This window comes from Manacus vitellinus, unplaced genomic scaffold (assembly GCF_001715985.3).
Source record: "Manacus vitellinus isolate BGI_N305 unplaced genomic scaffold, ASM171598v3 scaffold_40_pilon, whole genome shotgun sequence".
In the NCBI taxonomy this organism is placed as follows: domain Eukaryota; kingdom Metazoa; phylum Chordata; class Aves; order Passeriformes; family Pipridae; genus Manacus; species Manacus vitellinus.
In genome coordinates this window covers 2437749-2458168 of record NW_021940541.1, presented here as the reverse complement: position 1 = coordinate 2458168, position 20420 = coordinate 2437749, and the positions used below count along the sequence as shown (strand labels likewise).

The 20420-nt window shown below is 40.7% G+C and overlaps 1 protein-coding gene across 2 annotated transcripts in view; it reads left to right on the top strand.

Annotated features, from left to right (window-relative positions):
- The window catches only part of DOCK1 (dedicator of cytokinesis 1), a 276152-nt gene that overhangs the window by 237376 nt on the left and 18356 nt on the right, over positions 1-20420 (top strand). For both annotated transcript variants that reach the window (XM_029962000.1, XM_025895744.2), the window contains exons 41-49: positions 1725-1866; positions 2718-2796; positions 3142-3226; positions 4079-4165; positions 7581-7757; positions 8432-8515; positions 12704-12841; positions 15038-15183; positions 18979-19177. In XM_029962000.1, the coding sequence (XP_029817860.1) occupies positions 1725-1866; positions 2718-2796; positions 3142-3226; positions 4079-4165; positions 7581-7757; positions 8432-8515; positions 12704-12841; positions 15038-15183; positions 18979-19177 (1137 nt within the window). The remainder of the gene's footprint in view (positions 1-1724; positions 1867-2717; positions 2797-3141; positions 3227-4078; positions 4166-7580; positions 7758-8431; positions 8516-12703; positions 12842-15037; positions 15184-18978; positions 19178-20420) is intronic.

The window sequence follows — 20420 nt, the reverse complement described above, 5'->3', positions numbered from 1 at the left end:
AGAGTCCTTTCCAACATGGTCACTAAAATGAAGTTGACTATCAGAGGTGTGTGAAACCTTTAATTACAATCTTTTATCATTGATTTGCCTGTGTCATGTGTCAGTTTAAAACATATGTCACTTGGTTGATGCCAGGAATGTAGTTTTAGTGGCATTTTAGATTTTTTTCCCACTAAAATCAGGATTTTTATGGGTTGAATTAGTGGCTAATAAGAGTGGGGATTTAACACTTCTGAATTGCATCTGTATCATGATCCTCTGGCAGTTGGTGAATGGGAATCACCCATTAGTTATTTACTCAACTTTTCTGGGCAACCTGTGCCAGGGCCTCACCACCCTCATGGGGAAGAATTCCTTCCCAATATCCTATCTAATCCTGAGCTCTGTCAGGAGCACAAAGCACAACCTTCCCTTTAATTGCTGTGATCAACAGCCAGCAGGAGACCAGGCAAAGCAGTGTTAGTCTGATATATTAATATTAAACTGCTTTTTCTCCTCACAACTGAATGGGGGCTTTGTAAGTTCAGGAAGACACTTATAAGAGCCTTGTGGATTGGTCAACTTATAATAAATGAGCAATAAAACCCCTGAAAAACAGGCTATTAAGTACCTTGCTAATTGAGAAAATCCTAAATTCAAGCTTTTCCTTCTATTCGAATATTCCTTCTGAATTACAAGTGTATATACATGAATTACACTTATATAGAAACTTCTTAGGCATCTGTTATTACCATTTTTTCCCAATTTGAGAGTATTCTTTCATCTACTGAGCATTTCAAAAGGCACCATTGCAGAATTAAACCCAACTGGGCAAATGGAAGCTATTCCAGGTTTCTACCCCGAGTCATAACACCCTTTTTTATTAAGTGCTGTATAATTTTTTTCACCAAGTGCTCACTTTGAGATGAATAATGAGGTTAAGCATATTCAGATGCAAATTTTATCCAAACTTACTTTAATATATTTGATCAGTTAAAAATGTGCAGCATCTTTTGCGTTTTTCTTTCAAATTGAATTAAATCAGCGTAGAAAGGGACTGTGTAAATGTCTTAATTTTCTTTATTGTTAAAAAAAACCAAATACTTATGAATAGAAAACACCTCATTTTAAAGTTATGCTGTGTGCAGACAACTTAACAAAGGCAAAAAAATGGCAAAAATCTAATACACAAATATGAAGTCTGTATCGGTCTTTCTAGAAGACTCAGTATTTTTGAGTCTTCCTCCTCAAATTGGCATCATTTTATGTTTATATTTTTCTCTGCTACTCTTGCTTGCTCACCTCAGTGCTTTTTAATATTTTTTATGTATGAAAAGCCTAATTCAGTTTATGTGCCTGCATTCCACCATTAGCTGAGGAAGGTGGAGGAGAGGATTTACAGAGGGCGGTCTGAGATTTGGTAGAAATGATTTGTCTTAATATATTTTCAATGGCCACCAATTTTATAGCTTCTTGAGATCACATTTTAGTTGATTTTAGTGTGGTTTATGCATATACCTAAAGGTAAGTGTGTGCTTAATGATCTCAGCACTGACTTGGAGGCGAGAAAACCCATTTGTGCTTTACTGAGCCGGCATAAAATATTTGTAAACTATTGATTATACCACAGTGTGGGGAATGGGAAATTCCTCGCTTAACAGCACTGGAGTCAGCGCTTCTGGGATCCCAGGTCCTCACTGAGGCTGCTGGTTTTAGCAGGATTTAATGTGTCAACTTGTTTCCAGAACAAAGTGTTCATTTACCGGGGCAAGGAGTATGAGCGGCGGGAGGACTTCGAGGCTCGGCTCTTGACTCAGTTCCCCAACGCGGAGAAGATGAAGACGACGTCACCGCCGGGCGATGACATCAAAAACTCCTCTGGCCAGTGTATCCTTGGGCTGCACCCTGGGCACAGCCGTGTGTCCAACAGCACGGGGCAAGGATTTGTGGACTCAGGGAGCACCCTTGTGGGTGACTCAGGGGTCCTGGTCGGTGGCCAGTTGTCCCCGAGTCAGCAGTGCCCTGGCAGCCAGGAGGGCCAGCCCTGTCCTGGGGGCATCAGGGACAGCATCGCCAGCTGGGCCAGGGAGGGGATTGTCCCACTCTGCTCTGATCTGGGGCGGCCTCACCTGGAATATTGGGGCAGTTTGGGGTGACACAATATAAGGAAGATGTTGAGCCATTAGGGAGTGTTCAAAAGAGGGCGATGAAGATGGTGAAGGGCCTTGATTTGAAGCCATCTGAGGACACTGAGGGCACTTGGTGTGTCCAGCTGGAGAAGAGGAGACTGAGGGGAGACCTCACTGCAGTTACAACTTCCTTAGGAGGGGCAGGCACTGATCTCTGCTCTGTGGGGACCAGGGACAGGACCCAGGGAATGGCTTGAAGCTGTGTCAGGGCAGGTTTAGGTTGGATCTCAGGAAAAGGTTCTTCCCCCAGAGGGTGGTTGGGCACTGAACAGGCTCCCCAGGGCAGTGGGCACAGCACCAAGGCTGCCAGAGCTCAAAGAGCATTTGGATGATGCTCTCAGGGACATGGTGTCACCCCTGGGAATGATCCTGTGCGGAGCTAAGGATTGGACTTGATTGATCCTTGTGGGTCCCTTCTAACTCAGCATATTCTGTGATTCTGTATAATACATGAATTTTTTTGTTCTGTCTTTTTTTTTTGTGTTCCTGTTGAGCTGCTTGTTCTATGTAACTTAAATTCACTTTTTACTTCTTAACTCCCAAATTCAGATATTCAGTGCTTTACTGTAAAGCCAAAACTGGATTTACCATCTAAATTTCACAGGCCGGTGTCAGAGCAAATCATGAGGTGAGTTTGGGGTGGTTTTGTGATTTTATCGGTCTCCTTTATAACAAACTGGTTCTTGTTGTATAATGAATCTGTACAAAGCCAAGGAGGGTGGTAATGGTGAGGACATTTCATGATAATTCTTAATATTGGTAGAGATTCCATCCAACCCACTGGAAAACAGTGATCCCATAAGCATTTTATATCTATGCATAAACTTGTTCTAATACTAGAGTTTAGTAGCAATTCCTAAACAGAGGGCATTTGATTTTCATTGTGCTTTTGAGAGTTGGAACTAGATGGTCTTTAAGGTCCCTCCCAACCCAAACCATTCTGTGATTCCATGATTCTTTTCCTTTCTTCCAGTTTCTACAGGGTGAATGAAGTCCAACGTTTTGAGTATTCGCGTCCCGTTCGAAAAGGAGAGAAAAACCCAGACAATGAATTTGCGGTAAAAAATATTAAAGAACATAGACTAAACTTTGGGTTGGAGTGTTTATTCTCCTCTATTTTGAGCATCTGAACCATTCATTGTCTTTTGGTTTCTGAAAAATAAATTCTAGGTATAAAGTGATTTTTTTCTAGAAGTTCATTTAAACCTATTTGTCATGTTCTGTTTTATACCAGTAGGAAAAAAATGGGCAAAGCTGAATTTACAGCTGTTTTGAGAAAGGGTTTTAAATTGCTACACCTAAAACAATAGATGTGTCTTACCAAAACTTCCCTTGCCACGAAGATTCCAATCAGGGATTTAAAAATCTTCTTTCACTAATACCTTTTTCTTTTTTTTTTTTTGTCATTTTTTACTAAAACACATGTTTAATGGTCAATAAAACTCCTTCCTTGTGAGGGTGGTGAGGCCCTGGCACAAGTTGCCCAGAGAAACTGTGGCTGCCCCTGGATCCCTGGAAGTGTCCAAGGCCAGGTTGGACGGGGCTTGGAGCAACCTGGGCTAGTGGAAGGTGTCCCTGCCCATGGCAGGGGGTGGAACCAGATGGGCTTTAAGGTCCCTTCCCACCCAGGTCATTCTGGGATTCTGTGAACAATAACAGTCCAATTAAACTGGTGGATCTTTCCCATAGCTTTCTCCTTTCATAAGAGCAGTTGTTCTCTGCTAAGTCACATCTCAGTTATAAATCAGTGCTGCTCCATCTTCCCCACAAGCAGATACCATTTGAAATTCCCCCCTGGCTTTGTAACATCTGTTGTGCTGTGGTTCTTTTTCCTGGTGAGAATGTTTTAAGGCTTTGCTTGAGTTCAGAGCTGTCCATCTGATAACATGGGGCTTCTGTTCCATTTGCAGAACATGTGGATTGAGAGAACCATCTATGTGACAGCCTATAAATTACCGGGGATTCTGAGGTGGTTTGAAGTCAAATCAGTTTTCATGGTAAGATCAATTCAGCTGTATTGAGATTGCCTAAAAAAATGGGGGTTTTGTAGAGCCAGGGAGCATTTCTGTGTCTGTGTGACTGTGCTTGAGTTCTGTGGACAAGGAGGAATCGATGGGACTGTGTCTGGCACCCTAAGGGGAACCTGCTGATTGTTGTCTGAGGGGGACTCAAGGAATGCTTTGCCATTCCTGAGGGAAGGGAATGCAGCCAGCTCTCCTGGGCCTTTAGGGCAAGGGGTGATTAAGTTCTTGAGCACTTTTATAAAGTATTTGTGGCTCCCAGCAGGCCAGTACAGCCCTCTTCATTTTAGGCAACCCAAGGTGGTATAGGGGAACCCTGCCCCATCCTAATGAATCAAGCCTGAATTTTATAAAAGAGGATTTGGGTATTTTGATTGTCATTTATCCAAAATATACCATAAATCAAATGCATTGTATGTGTCTGCTTTTCTCACCATTTGTGATTAAAGGTTGTTTTTGTTTCTTCTCCACATTTGGCTAAATATACCCTCAGCAACCTCACAGAGTAACTCCAAATTACTCATTTCTCTGTTCAACCATTTAGACTGTTTAGATAAGACATATCCATTAAACGCCTTTAAGATTAAATTATTCTTACACAGCTGTAATTTTTAAGGAGCAATAAAAACATTGTTACTGCGGTTTTTAAATCTCTCTTGTGAGGCTTATTTTTAAAGGAAAAGAACAATTTGCATATGATTAATTAAAACCTTTTTCATTGCTCCATTGAGGTTATGTTGGACAGTTGTATTTGGATGAACAGAAGTAATGCAGAAAATTACTATGGTATCTATAGTAACAGAATATGAATGTGATGTGTGACAGTAATAGGCAGCTGAATAAAACACATTGAATTTTTAATGAATTTTGTAGTTTCAATATAATCCTGATGGAGGAGATTGTATTTAACCTCTTGATTGCAAAAAGTGTTGCTTGGAAAGGCTGGCAAACGTGGTGAAAGTCTCTTTTCCTGATGAGCCCAGAGCAGAACCTGGCAGGCAGTTTGTGTCCACACACCCCTAACTCTCTGCTTGGCATCCAATTGGCAGAAATCCTGGGAGATTTGGTGAGTCAGGATTATATTAGTTGCACAGCTGAAAAATGATACCAGAATGGAACTTCATACTAAGTGGGAAGACAGCTATAGATAACTTTTGACCTCCTCTGGCTTAGTTACTACAAAATAGGTATTGACTTTCTGCAAGATCCCTGTCAGCTAAAAGGCTGGGAGTGGGATCATGAGGTTACATCCCTGTAATGCTAAATTGTGATTATGGATACAGATATTATTGATCTTTTACTAAGCACCAAGATATTCAAGCAGCTTTGCACGTTTCATATTTTATTGATGGAACTGGGATATCTTTAAAGGAAGAGGTGAGATCACATCAAATCAGTGCTGGGAGAACTGAGTAATTTAATAAATGCAGTGTATTATGTTACATAACCCATAGGAACATGCAGAATTGCCTTAAATCTATTGGCTTTTAAAATTCCTTCTGAGTACTTTCACCTAAACCTTTTCAGTCTGTTCATTATCTGCAAGAAATTTGTGGCCCACATTCATTATTCTGTATCTGATTTGGTTTAGCTGGACACAAGTAGCTGTAGGGGAAAAAAATTTGCTGAGGCCAGCCAGTGAATTAGAAAACTGGATTTGGACTCACACTTGATTTTAAAAAGCACAAATTCTAATCTCTGTTTTGTTTTTGTCTTGTAATTTTGTAGTGGTGCAAATGTATCAGGAAAGTATGTAATTCCTGGCCCAGAGTGAGCAAACTACTGGAAGAAGGCTCATAATTTACACGTGTAATAAATAGCTTTCAGTAAGTGCCAAAGCCCAGTTTATAGTAGTGGGAAGTGCAATTCTCCATCTGCTTTTAAAAAAGTAGAGGGAGGGTTATAAGAGTAGTAAAAGAAAGGAGAATGAGAGAGAAAGCAAGCCATGATTGCTGCTGCAGAAGAGTCAGAGAAGCACTGTCAGCTCAATGAGTGCTAATTTCTGTAGATGCTCAAGAGCTTTAAAAGCAATGGTTCATCAACACATTATTGCATAATTACAAACCCATTAATACAAATGACAGAATCCTAAATTTAGCTTGTAATGTTCACAACAGTTCTTGATCTGACACATCTTCAGATGTGGAATATGGCTTTACTCTCACAGTCCCAACTTCCCCCGTGGCACATTCAGCTCTGTCCAAGCCTGGACTGCTCCCTGTTCCCAGCAGAAATATCAGGCTCCTTCCCTGCCTTCCAGAATAATTCACCAGGCAGGCTGCTAAAAATGCTAATTAAAACATCCTTGATGTAATCAGCTGGCAGGTGTAAGAGTAACAACTAAAGAGATTTGATTATAAGTGGTTCTCAGAAACAGGGTAAGCAACTGATAGCCAGGTAGAAGCGCTGCTTTGTTTATGTAGCATTTATGTAAATGAGGGTGTAATCAAATATACACTTGCATTTTCCTCACAGGCCTCAATTAACCTTCCCTTTCTCTTCCTACCACATCATCTTTTTAATATAAGCAGGCTGTGTCTTCCAGTGAGGACTGTCTACACTCTGGGTCACTGCAAATTAGTAATTTTTAGCCCGTTCACTAATACTTAAAATATTTTAATTCTGGGTTTTTTTTCAACATGAACAACTGTCGTTCTGAAAGACACAGTTTCTGGGCATCAAAAAAATAACTGGGGATCAGTCAATTAAAATAAGCAAGTTTTAGACAGTGTAAGAGCTAATTCACTCCATGAAGACATCTGAGGAGTTCTCTTCATTGAAGTCCAGGCTGTGGGAGAAAGGAAATGTCTCCCTTCAGTTCTTGACATTCTGATGAAGAAAATGTGACCTCGTGGGAATAAGCCCAGCAGATTGCTTAGATGTCATCTCTTCAACATATTAAACTTGATGTCCTTGGAAATACACCAAAATAATCACTGCAAAAATATCTCCTTGATTTTTGAGCTGCTTAGGATTACATTTTCCATCAGAAAATCCACGTTAGAGTTATCATTTCTTTCTTGCTGTTAACGTTAAGCTGGATCTTCTTTGTGCTGCTAAAACTCACCGACCCTTAATCTCTGATGTTCTCCCTAATCCTCCAAAAACCTCACGTGGTTCCTGCCAGAGCCTTTCTAAATGTTGTGCTGGGTTGTAATCCATCCTGCAGCAGCAAAATGCATTTAACTTTCTCCACTGATACAGATCATCACACCAGTTACCTCAGTATAGAGATACCAAATATCTCAATGCCTGAAATCGTCCTTTCTGATAATTACTGGTCAAAAATCATAAATCCTGAAATTCCTGAAGTGTTTCTAATTGTGGTGGTTTAATGAACAGCCAGTTTAAAACTCTGCTCCTGGGTTAAAACCTTTTGGTTTGATTTTAGGTGGAAATCAGCCCACTGGAAAACGCAATAGAGACCATGCAGTTGACCAATGATAAGATCAATAACATGGTTCAGCAGCACTTAAATGACCCAAACCTGCCCATCAACCCCCTCTCGATGCTGCTCAACGGCATCGTGGATCCTGCAGTCATGGGAGGCTTCACAAACTATGAGAAGGTAAGGGCAGAATTCCCTGTCCTGCAGTGCCACAGCTGGGCCCCAGCACGGGAAGGGCATGGATCTGTTGGACAAAGTCCAGAGGAGGCACCAAGATGATCAGAGGGATGGAACAGCTCTGCTGTGAGGAAAGGCTGAGAGAGTCGGGGTTGTTCACCTGGAGAAGAGAAGAGAAGCTTTGGGGTGACCTGATTGTGGCCTTTCAGGAGCTGAAGGCAAAAGAAAGTTGGAGAGAGACTATTTACAAGGGTCTGGAGTGACAGGAAAAGGGGGAATGTCTTCCCACTGCTACAGGGCAGGGTTAGATGGGATATTGGGAAGGAATCTTTCCCTGTGAGGGTGGTGAGGCCCTGGCACAGGTTACCCAGAGGAGCTGTGGCTGCCCCTGGATCCCTGGAAGTGTCCAAGGCCAGATTGGACAAACCTTGGAGCAACCTGGATTAGTGGAAGGTGTCCCTGCCCATGGCAGGGGGTGGGACTGGATGGGCTTTAAGGTCCCTTCCAACCCAAACCATTCTGGGATTCTGTGATTCCCTAATTTTCACTTTGGAACTGTTACTGCTATTTTGCAGAACTTTTGGGTCCATTCATTTGTCTTTGCTGTTTTTCATTCTTCTGGCAGCAGGTGTTGATCCATTTTCTAAAATTACTGCTCCTTTCTCTCCATTTAACAGGCTTTCTTTACTGAAAAATACATACATGAGCATCCAGAAGATCATGACAAGATTGAGAAGCTGAAGGATCTCATCGCTTGGCAGGTAAAAAATTTGAAGTCAGGTTGGTCAGAGCCAACTGCTGTGGAACGGCAGCTTAGTGTCACTTTGAGAAAATCCAGACCTTAAACTCCTCACCCTGGATACACTTCTTTGCCATTTAAATCCACCTTGGAACTTGAGCTAAAGTGCATCTTTTCAAATATGCCATCATTTCTCATTTGATAAACCTGCAAGGAACAAACATGGTCAGCCTCTTTTTCTTTAATTCCTTTTTTTTTTAATAACCATAATACAGTGAAAATCTCCCATCTGTATCAAATGAAAAAACATTTTTCAGGGCAAACAAGAGGCAATCCAGTTTTGTTCCATAGTCACTGGACATTTTCCAGTGGTCTCAGGATAATTTTATGATAAGTACAAAAATACCAATATGGTTGGAAATGTTTTTTCCCACAGAAGAAGAAAGTGAATCATTGTCTTTTTATATTCAATTTGGTCCTTATAACAAAGGGAATAATTTACATTCCTGTAGGTTTCAATCTTAGAGGTGATAGAACCAAAGCTACAGAATTCAAAAACAAAATATCCTCTGAAGGCCATAAAACTATCAGTGAATAAAAACTCTTTTGGTCTGAAAAAAAATATGCATTTATTAATTCATTTTCTTGTGAGCTTTTACAGAAGATTAGATTTTTATAGGCTTTAAGTTTTCTAGAGGAAAATAATTTGGTCCCAGAAGACTGACTTGGTGTCAGCTCTCTGAGAGTGATACTTCAAATGAATTTACAAACACACTTTTCCTCAGCAAAGATGCACTTTGGTGGCATTTGTGTATTAAAATTATATTGCATTTTGGAAATATATATGGCAGCTAATCACATTGAATTTGAATTATCCAGTGCTTTTAAATACATGGTTTCCCATCAGTTTTGTAGTTGCAAAACAATAGGAACCAGAAAAATAGAGAGAAGGAATCAAAAATCATTTTTATATCTGAAAATTCCTGTCACTAAAAGCCCTTTCCATGCTTTTAAATGTTTGATATACATTTGAGGTATCCTCAAATTTAAACTTCTTCTCACAGTATTTCAGTTTTCAGCACACAGGGTTGGATTTGACTCCCAGGTATTGGCTGGTGTTGGGAGAGGGAGGTGTGTGGAAGCTTTGGAAGGGAGGCAGGGGCTGAATTCATCACGGGCTGACAGTGATTGAAAGCAAAAATGAGTTTTCATTTTTCGCTAATGTGGGGCTTGGAGTTTGTAATCACACAGAGATTTTCTCAGTGCTGTATAAATCAATCTGGAGATATGAAATAGTAGGAACCTGACAATCCCATTATCAGCTGACCACTTAAATTTAATTTTTTACTATGCCCTTACCTCTTTCTCCATCGAGCTGTGGAATTCATGCTCTTCAGGATATTATCCTCTTATAAGTCCTGTGAACTTTTAATGCACATTTTGGTTCTGTCTATTATTAATCCAGATAAATACCATTAGAAAAATACCATTTTCATCCACCTTGGTGCTTTTCCAACTTAGGAAAAACTGTTCCCATGCAACTGCACCACACCAAGCCGATCTTTTATTTTAACATGAGGATAATGAAATGATTTGATTGAAATTATGGTAGTGAAATGAATGATTGATGACATTTAGCTAATTTACAGCACAGCAAAACATAAAAATACCATGGCACATAAAAATCTTGTGCTACTTCTGCAGAGCTGAAAGAACTACTGCATACCAAAAATGTTTTAATGATCGTATTTTATGATATTTCATATTATGAAAGATTGTCTTTTAAGATTAATACTTCAAATCAATGTAGGGTTTTCATTCTTTTCAGCCAAGCAGATCAAGATTTTTTAAAAAGAAAAAAAATTGGGGAGTAATTTAAAGTTGCAGTGGAGCTTGATAAAATTTTAACATCAACAAAGATGAGAGTTATGAAATAAATAAGTGCTGTCTTGAACAGGTTTCCTCTCTCATTCACCTCATTCATTTCTAGCTCTGCTGCTTCCACCACTTTTGCATTCACCTCTCCAAAGGTGAGGGACAAAAAGACCTGTATGGTCTTTTGAAATAGAGCCTTAAGCAAGCCCAGCCTTTTCTCCAAAGCGACGAAAATTGGCAGTACCATGAATGTGGCAAAATTCTCTCTCTATTGAAGATTCATGTTGGTTTAAAATTCCATGTCACTCATCTCCACATTTCCCTGTGTTAATGCCTGGAAAGGCGTGTTGGAAGATGTTGGAAGAATTTTGAAGTAGGTAGAAAGTGGTGAAGCAGAAACGGTAAAACAGTCAGAAGGTTCTTCCTGCACTTGATAATTGTTCAAGGATTAAGTGGTCTTGGACAGGGAGACCAAATATCCCAACTCAGCAGGCTCACAGTTGTTCTGTAGCAAAGCCATGGAAAGTTTATTAAATTTCAGGTTCTGTTAAGGAACAGCTTTTCTTTTTCTTCTTTTTCTTCTTTGTCTTCTTTGGTTTCTTCTTGTTCTTGTTCTTGTTCTACTCCTGCTGCTGCTTTTTCTTCTTCTTTGGCTTCATCTCCTTCATCATCTTTGTCTTCTCCTTTCTCCTTCTTCTACATATTTTTTCCTCCTACAAATATTGTCGTTTAGTTCATGTTGCTTGATTTTCCAAATTGGAGGTGGCTCACCCACTGGGACAGGCTCCTTCGAGCATTTTCTCCTCATAAAAATGATCCCAGAGCTGAAACTTCAGACTTTACCTGTGCTGCACCTCGGTAATTCCATTTTTTTAAAAAAGATTCCGTTTAAGAGGTCAACAGGTTCTTTGAAATGAATGAGCCAAGTGACCACTCACCACTCCAACACAGGAGGGTCCCAGTGTGGCCTGATAATTATGAAGATTTAGAAATTCATTTACTTACTCAGAGCAAGGGAACTTTCTGAAATTAATGTTTATTTTTTATCGAGTTCAAATCCATGTGGCTGTAAATAAAGTGACTATGTTAAAAAAAAAGTCATTATTCTTCCTTCTCTTTGTAGTCCATTTAAATAGTGCCAAATCCCAGAGAATCGTCTCGATAAGATTCCTTGAGTTTGTTCATCTGTAATTCATCTGTGTATTTATTATTCTCCTTACTAATAAAGCTGTTCCCTCTGATTGCTGCTCAGTCTTATTAGAAAAATCTGGGTTTAATCAGTATTATGATTTAATTATGAATTATTAAGGAGAAGCCTCTTAGCTTGATTGCTGCAGAGAATATCTAAGTTAGAATCAGAGCACTGTGTGGGCTGGAATGGACCTGGAAGAGGAAATATTTTTCCTGAGCTGGAGGTAGAAAACTCTATTGGTGCGTCTGCATAGCTGTGGGAATGAAAATATCTCTCTTAAAACATTTCCAAAGGTCAGCTACACCTCCACACTTTGAACTAATTATATAATCCTGGGCTGGCGTGGATATTTTGTGACAGAAGCCTTGAAGACAAATTATTATTTTCAGTTACAGAAGAAATTAATGTAATTTTTTTCCTCTTCTGTTTTCTTCCCATAGAAAATAAAATAATTTTTCTAAGGAGAACTATATAGATAGTTTTATTAATCAGTATTGCTCTACAATATAGATCTGGCCAAGGATGTAGCTCATCTGCAGGTTTAGAAGAAGCTTTTATTAAAGAAAACTTACAACTATTTTCGTCTTTAAGGTTTTATTCTCATGGAACTGGGAAAAGATTTGATTTTATTGACCTGGTGTGACACTCATCGTTCCTCAATTTGCCATTTTATAGTGTAGAATGTATAGGAGGTTGGGAATAGGACATCACAGGAGGGTTTGTGCTGTCTGGTAAATCCAGCTTGGCCTCCAACGGGGGATTTCTGGGAAGAACTAAGGGTGTATTAAATTTAAAGGACTTTGATTAACAGAGAAGATGGGAAATCATGAATAACAGATTTTTAGATCTTTTTTATTGTATTGTGTCATAGAATGAATGATGATGATTACTATGATGATATATAATCCTTCTTATGGTCATTTTAATATTATTTTTAGTTTTAATATAATTTTTATCTTTATGCTTTTCATTATTATAATTATTTTTTTACAATTTTTACTGTTGTTATTGCTGTTATTATTGCAATTATTACTACTTCAATTATTATTCCATGAGATCTTTTACTCCCATGTGGGAGTCCTGCCCTAACTCTTCCCTTGGGAGGGACTGGGCAGGGTGAAGCAGCCAAACTCTGCCTTCCAGATCCCATTCCTGGCAGAAGGCATCCGGATCCACGGGGAGAAGGTGACAGAGGCCCTGAGGCCATTCCATGAGAGGATGGAGGCTTGTTTCAGGCAGCTGAAGGACAAGGTGGAGAAGCAGTACGGGGTCCGTGCTGTGGTGAGTACCTGCTGGCTTCATCTTCCCTTAATATGTGGAATTCCTTTAAATGACAGCCACTTGTGTATTCCTGTGCCATAATTCCCACTGGTTAAAAAAGCCATGTCGATAAAGCATTGCCTGGTTGTGCTCAGTGATCATCAAATTATGAAATACTGAGAGGTGGTAAGAGATGTAGAAAAAGCTTTGGGGCTTCCATTGCTGAGCGTGGGAACAATTTCTAAATTGCCCGACTCTGTTCCTTAAACGTCAAGGCAATTCTTCAATTTTGAAGGATTTGGGTTACAAAAATACATTAAAAAATTGCCACTTAACATGATTCTTTGAGAGCTGAATGTCACCTTTTCATAGATGTGATTCCCTTAGGGATGGGAGGGCTGTGCAATCAATATGTCCTCTGGCATCACCCTAAATGTGGGCAGGCATTAAACAATAACTCCTACATAATGAGCTTTAGGAGGACTCAAATTCATGCTTTTCTCACTCCAACAAACTTTTTTCAGTTCCTGCTTCATCTTCAAGGTGCAACCAGAATTTGGTGGTGTTTCCAGTGCGGGTTTGTTCTGCTTTTGAGCATTACCCAAGGTGGAGGAAGGCCAGAAGCCAGCAAACAGCTTTGTAATTGAGAATAGAATTGATAATTCAGTCAAAAGCCACATGGATTGGGGGGTATTAAATGATCACTTTTGCCTGAGGAAAGGAGGCTCAGGGGGGACCTTCTCACTCTGCAGCTCCCTGACAGGAGGGAGGAGTTGGGGGGGCTCAGGCTCTGCTGCCAGGGAACAAGGGACAGGATGAGAGGGAACAGCCTCAAGCTGTGCCAGGGGAGGGTCAGGTTGGACATCAGGAGGAATTTCTCCATGGAAAGGGTGTTCAGGCATTGGAAGGGGCTGCCCAGGGCAGTTTGGAGTCCCCATCCCTGGAGGTGCCCAAGGAGTGACTGGATGTGGCCCTCAGTGCTCTGGGCTGGGTGACAAGGTGGGGATTGGGCACAGGGTGGACTCGATGATCTTGGAGGTCTTTTCCAACCTAAATGATTCTGTGATTCTCTGATTCTGTCCATAGCAATGACAATTTTTTTAATGGGGACATTGAGATCTTACAGGGAACATGCCAGCCTTCATGGTATTCTTGCAACTGTTGCTCCTTTTGTGGTCCTTCAAATCCCATCTAAAATATTTAGGAAAATGTTCAAATAGTGATTTATTCCCTAGGAGAACAGGAATAATCAACATTAATGATAGTTGCATGTCAGTCACTTCAGTAATATAATATCCATTTACATCATGAGGGAGATGACTGGAAAGTCATACACAGGTGGTGTTATCTCTAATTTCACTCAACCCACAGGAAAAATTGTCAGCATTGATGGAGTTTTATCGCTTCTGTCTTCCTTGTACAAAGCCAATTTACCAGTAGTTGACAGGGTGGAAAATATACCTGTAATTAAACAGCATGGGATTCTTATTTGTTGACTGAAAGAGTTCAATTATTTTATGCATATATCAGTTATTAATGACTAACAAAGCTTGGATAAATATTCAGAACTCTGAAATTGTCTAAAACAAAACCTAAACTTTAAGATATTTTTTTCTAAAACTGGATGTCACTCTGTAAATTGGCTCTCCTGACATTTTTGACATCAGGTTTCTCTTAGTGTGTTTTTACTTTGTGGTTTTGGGGTTTTTTTAAACTCCATTTCACCTAAATATGTTGACAGGGCAGTCTCTTTGATTGCAGAGATGGATTACAAAAATATTTGTAGAAAGCTCCTTTTTAAAGACCAGATGTAAAAAAGCATTTGAATACCATTGAAATAAAGGAATTATGAATATGCTGAACTGGAAGGGACCCACGAGGATCATTGAGTCCAACTCCTGGCCTTACACGAGCCCATCCCCAGGAGTCACACCATGTGCCTGAGAGTATTCTTGAATTAATGGAATATGCTTAAAATTCCACATGTGCCCATGAGGACCTAAATATTTCTTCCTAGTCCTTTAAATAAATTTCCTTTACAATCTCTTTCTTAGTTGTTAAACACGAGGTATAAATATAATAATATTTAATATATATTAAATAACACAAAGCTCTATGTAGAAGGAAAGCCATGGGACCTTCCCACATTCCTTTTGGTGGCCAGATGTCAGTGATATCGTGGTTCAAGAGGTAAGATCCCGTGTTTCTCTCCCACAGCTCTCCAGCCTGGAGGACAGGCGGGGCAGTCGGCCGCGCTCCATGGTGAGGTCCTTCACGATGCCGTCGTCTTCCAGACCCCTTTCTGTGGCATCCGTGTCTTCCATCTCCTCAGACAGCACCCCCTCCCGGCCTGGCTCTGATGGGTGAGTGGGAAATGCTCACCCAGGGCTTATCCTTGGGTTTGGAGGGTTGTCATCATCTCCAGATCTCTGGGCTGTCATGGTGTTACTCCTTCCGATCCTCCTGACTCCTCCTGTGTTTGTTTGGTCTCAGATGTGTGAGGTTTTTGGTTGGGTTGTTTCCCAGTGAATTTTATCCCAGATTTGGTTCATAGTATAATAATACTCTGTGAACTAGAGTGGGGTGGGGGTGATTTTGCACTAAGTTGGTCATAGGGCTGGAGCACCTCTGCTGTGAAAACAGGCTGAGAGAGCTGGGATTGTCCAACCTGGAGAAGAGAAGGCTCTTCCAGTGCCTAAAGGGGCTCCAAGAGAGCTGGGGAGAGACTTTGAACAAGAGCATGGGGTGGCAGGACAAGGGGGAATGGCTTTAAACTGCCAGAGGGCAGGGTTAGATGGAATATTGGGAAGGAATTCTTCCCTGTGAGGGTGGTCAGGCCCTGGCACAGGTTGCCCAGAGAAGCTGTGGCTGCCCCATCCCTGGAAGTGTCCAAGGCCGGGTTGGACAGGGCTTGGAGCAACCTGGGCTAGTGGAAGATGTCCCTGCCCATGGGAAGGGGTGGAACTGGATGGTGTTTAAGGTCCCTTCCAACCCAAACTTTCTATGATTTTTTAAATGCCAGCATAATATTGGGTAAAAACATCAGCCTATATAGACATTTATCTCAAGATATCATGGTTTTTAACCAAGATAAATATAATGCCCTTCTTTGTCCTTTTTTAAAAAGTGAAACAAACCCCCCTAAGCATTCAAACAAAAAAAAAATAAAGAGGAGACAAATTATCCCTTTTAGAGTATTGCAAGTGTATTAGTGCAGCAGTGATCTTTGGAGTCAGTGATGAGGTGCTTGTGCAGCCAACCCTGTCACAGTACCCAGGTGGAGCTCAGGAGAAGGAAGGGATTAGTGAACTGCTCAATCACTGCTGCTCACTTTTGCTGCCAGAGGAAAAGCTGCTTATGGCAAGATTGTACTTCAAGACTTATCAAGATATTTCACATGAGAACTGGGAATTCTGTTGATAAGCCCTGTCTCACAGTCACATCCCTCAAAGAACAAAATAATCTGTTTGCTGTCTGGGCTTTCCATGCAGCCTCAGAAGTCCCTTCTCCTTCTTCCTGCCCCGAGGCATCCCTGTAATCCAGAAATGCAATATTTGACCTAGGCAGCAGTTTTTTAAAGCCTCCTGAAGGGCTGCTGACTTATAGGGATGTGCTAGAAATGTTCATGTCCCTCGTGCACCTTCAGAGGTGAGTTATTACCTGACTGGAGACTAAAAGCATCAAGTAAAATTAAATACAGCACCGAAGGACCAACGTGGTGCTGACCTTGATTACAAGTAGTTTATTTGCCCATTGGGAAGAGCTGCAAACAGAGCACAGTTCAGCTTCTAGAATGTATACACCGGGAGCCATGATGGAAATGTAGGACAGCAGAGATGAGCTTGTGTTTTGACTAATTCATCCACAAATTTGTCTTGCTGGAATTTAGAGGTAATAACCATCAAAGGTTAATGGGCAACTTTATTTTCTCTCAGAAGAAAAATACTGATTCTTTTGCTGCCTGCCTCTACCTTTTTCTCTTTTTCCCTTCAAAATCTTTAAATGTGTTTTTCTTTCTAATTGGATATTATTTACTCAGGTTTCACCTCTCCATCTTAGCTTTGGTGCAGTAAGTCTCACTTAGCAGTTTGGGAGGGTCTTAATATGTAAATACACACAAAGAGTCTACTCAGTTTGTATTTCTAAAAGCAACTTACAAAGATCCTGGTGCATCTCAGCTCCTGCTCCAAGCCCAGGATGATACAGGAAAATATAATGAACAATTATTAGCATTGTGAAGATCTGAAAAAGTACTCATTTGCTTGATCAGTGGAGCAGGAGGAAAAAAAGTGATGAGATGTAAATGATACTGTGAAAGACTCAAAAATTCGTGTGACTGTTAAATCATGTGGGAAGTTTGGCACTTCTCACCTGGAAGAAGTTCCTTCATGTACCTACCATAGTTGATGGGGTTTATGGTCAGTTCTTCTCTCTGCTTTCCATGTCCCCCCTCTTCATATGTTAATTTTTAGAATAGAGATTAAGCTAAAAAAACAATTAAAAATGAAGCCAACAGACTGTCTTGTCCAAATCACCCAACTTATATTTTATTTTATGCCATCTCTAGCTCCTCCTGCTTTGGAGCTTTTAAACACTAAAGACTCAAGGCAGACACTGACATAGGATGTGTTTTACAACTCCCAGCTCTAGGTATAAATAAAACTGACTTTAAAAAAGGATCTTGGGTTTATTCACTACCTAAAACGGGACTTAGAAGTACAAATCTGAGCACTTCCACTCAGTGGTTGGAAGGGGGGAAGTCCCAGGGTGCCAGTGGGATTTGTCAGCTGTTGCAAGTCCTGATGTTCTTCCAGTTAGAGCATGGTGTGCTGACCCATTTTATCATGGATACATTGCCTACAAATAATTAATAGCCCTAATAATAGTAATGCCTGGAAGGGAAGCAATTAATCATTGTCTGAAGAATGGTAGTTCCTCTTGTAAACTTGCAATCAGCCTTTGAGGCTCTGGAACCGCCCTCCAACCCAGCCCAGCTTGCCCTAAAATATCCAACTCAGGTGGCTAAAAGGTGTTGGGAGAGCTGTTGGCTGCTCAGGGCTCTGTCACTGAAGTACTTTGTGGCCCTGGGTTCCCTGTCTGTAAAATGGGATGGATAAACCCTGTGGTTTTGTTCCCAACCAGTGTGATTTTGGCTTTGGTTCCCAGGGAAAAATGGCTCAGGGGCTGCTGCTGCAGGTTCTGGTTTGAGCATCTTCACATCAAATGAGTTAAAGTAGGCTGCAAGCTGAAGGACCTTTAGTGCTTCAAATAATAGCCAAAAATAATAATAATTTGGGATACTGCTGCTGGATATTGCTGCTAGTGGAGGAGATTAGGATAATGTCACTGCAAATTCTCTGAAATAGGAATACCCTGCTATGTCACAGCAAAGACTGTGGCCTGTACATGTCTCCCCATGAAATGGGAAATGCTTTTCCAATGTTAAAAAAATGCCTTTGTTTGGGTATTTTTGGTTTGGTTTTGGTTTTGTAATGTGATGGTTTGAGACAATCTCTTAAAATCTGGCAGTGTCATTTTGTCTAGGTATGATCTTAGTGGCTTTTTGGCATTTATAATATAAAATAAATTGGTTTGTCCAGCTACAAATGCCCCATCCCTGAAAGTGTCCAAGGCCGGGTTGGATGGGTTTTGGAGCAACCTGATCTAGTGGAAGGTGTCCCTGCCCATGGCGGGGAGTTGGAACTGGATGGTCTGTGAGGTCCCTTCCAAGCCAAGCCATCTTGTGATTCTTTAACACAGTGTACAATTATCCACACTTTTAGTGCTGATTCCAGCTGGAATTTCCAACTGTCTGCCTGCTGGCACACCTGCCCTGGTGCCACAGCCTGGATAGTGGAAATGCTGAATGAGAAACTCATTTTTTACATGAAACTCAGGAATTTGTGCAGCCACAAACCAGTAAATTCACTACAGAGTAGGGAAATCTGCACCACTGATTCTCCAGCAGTTCTGCAATGAATTTTATTGCAAGACAATTATGATTGTTATGACCTTCTGCCCCCTCCTTCTCTCTCTAATGAGTTTTCCTGGTTTAGCAGAGTCATTAACTGGAGGGAGACTTTGGGAAATATGTAAATAAAAATTAGTTGTTTTGAAAATAGTGTTTTATGGAGCTAAGCAACAACATTTTTCTTTAGGTTTGTGCTGGAGCCCCTCCTGCCAAAAAAGATGCATTCTAGGTCGCAAGATAAATTGGACAAGGATGACCTAGATAAAGATAAGAAGGAAAAGAAGAAGGAGAAAAGGAACAGCAAGCATCAAGAGATATTTGATAAAGAATTTAAATCTACTGATATTTCTCTGCAGCAGTCTGAGGCAGTGATCCTTTCAGAGACGGTAACTTTATTAGCAAGTGATGCTTTATCTAATTCTGAGCGGTGTCCTTTCTCTGTTGAAATAAAAATGTTGATTTTTATTATTTGTAGACCAGAAATAACTCTCAGGGAATACGTTGCAATGTTAATATATGTGATAATGAAACAAAAATACAGGTTTTATTTACAGTGTAAAAAGATCATATGGTACCTCATGTGAATATCTTAACCAAAAGCTATATGTGTCTATTTGATAAAAGGAGCAGATGGTATATCGCAACTGAAATAAATGCTGCCATTTTAGCAGCCTTTTGAATTGCTGGTTCCCAGTAGATGGTGATGGGTTTGCTCTTATTTCAGCTGAGTGCTGCAAGACAGTTTAGGGTGGAAATATTCCAAGGTGACTCCTTGCACGGCGGTTGCATGTTCACGAAGGGTTATTTTGAGCAGAAAATTGTAAGCGGTTCCAGCGGTGGCTGTGTGTAAGAATATTAACAACAGGCCATATCTCCCTTAAACCCTCTCTTCTTGGCTTATATTTAATTCACTGAAACTGTCCTAAAGGCTTAGGTAACCTGAGAAGTTTGAGCTCTGAAAATGAAAGCAAAGCTGGAGCAGGGAGTGCATGAACCAACCTTAACCTCCAAATCTCTGCCTGGACACCTGTTTGGAGGCCAAGAGTTTAAAACTTGCCTCCCAGAAATAAATGTAATGTTCTTTGAAAGATTTGTGCAAGTACTTGTAGGCCAACTTTTCACTTAGCAGAGTCTTCCTTTGGTGGCTGTGTCATTTACATTGGACTTTGGAAATGATTTCTCTCTCATCTGTGGTAACTGGATCCTTTATATCTTTCTGTTTGGTACTTGTGGGAGAATATTGTTTAGCTGTTCAGCCGCAGTTCCTTTGTCTTCTGGATTTGCTCCTCCTTTCCTATCCAGATAAATTAATCTCTCAGATGTGTCTTGTAACATCTTAGAAAATCAGAGTTGTTTTGTTTGATGTGGCCAGTCAAAAACCCCGGATCTCTTGTGGGGGTCTCGGGCTTTTCACCTTTGAAGCCAGTGAGTTTTTCGATTGACTAAATTTTGGATCAGCCCTCCTTTGTTTAATGGAGATTCCTCCTGCCAAAGCCAGCCAGGTGAGCATCATTACAGTGTTTGCAGACCTTTTGCATAGATTTCCATGTGTCTCATGTTTCTGACACGATGCCTTTGACTTGGCACCTTGCAGCAGTTGTGTTTTGACTGATTGAGCTCTGCCGTGGC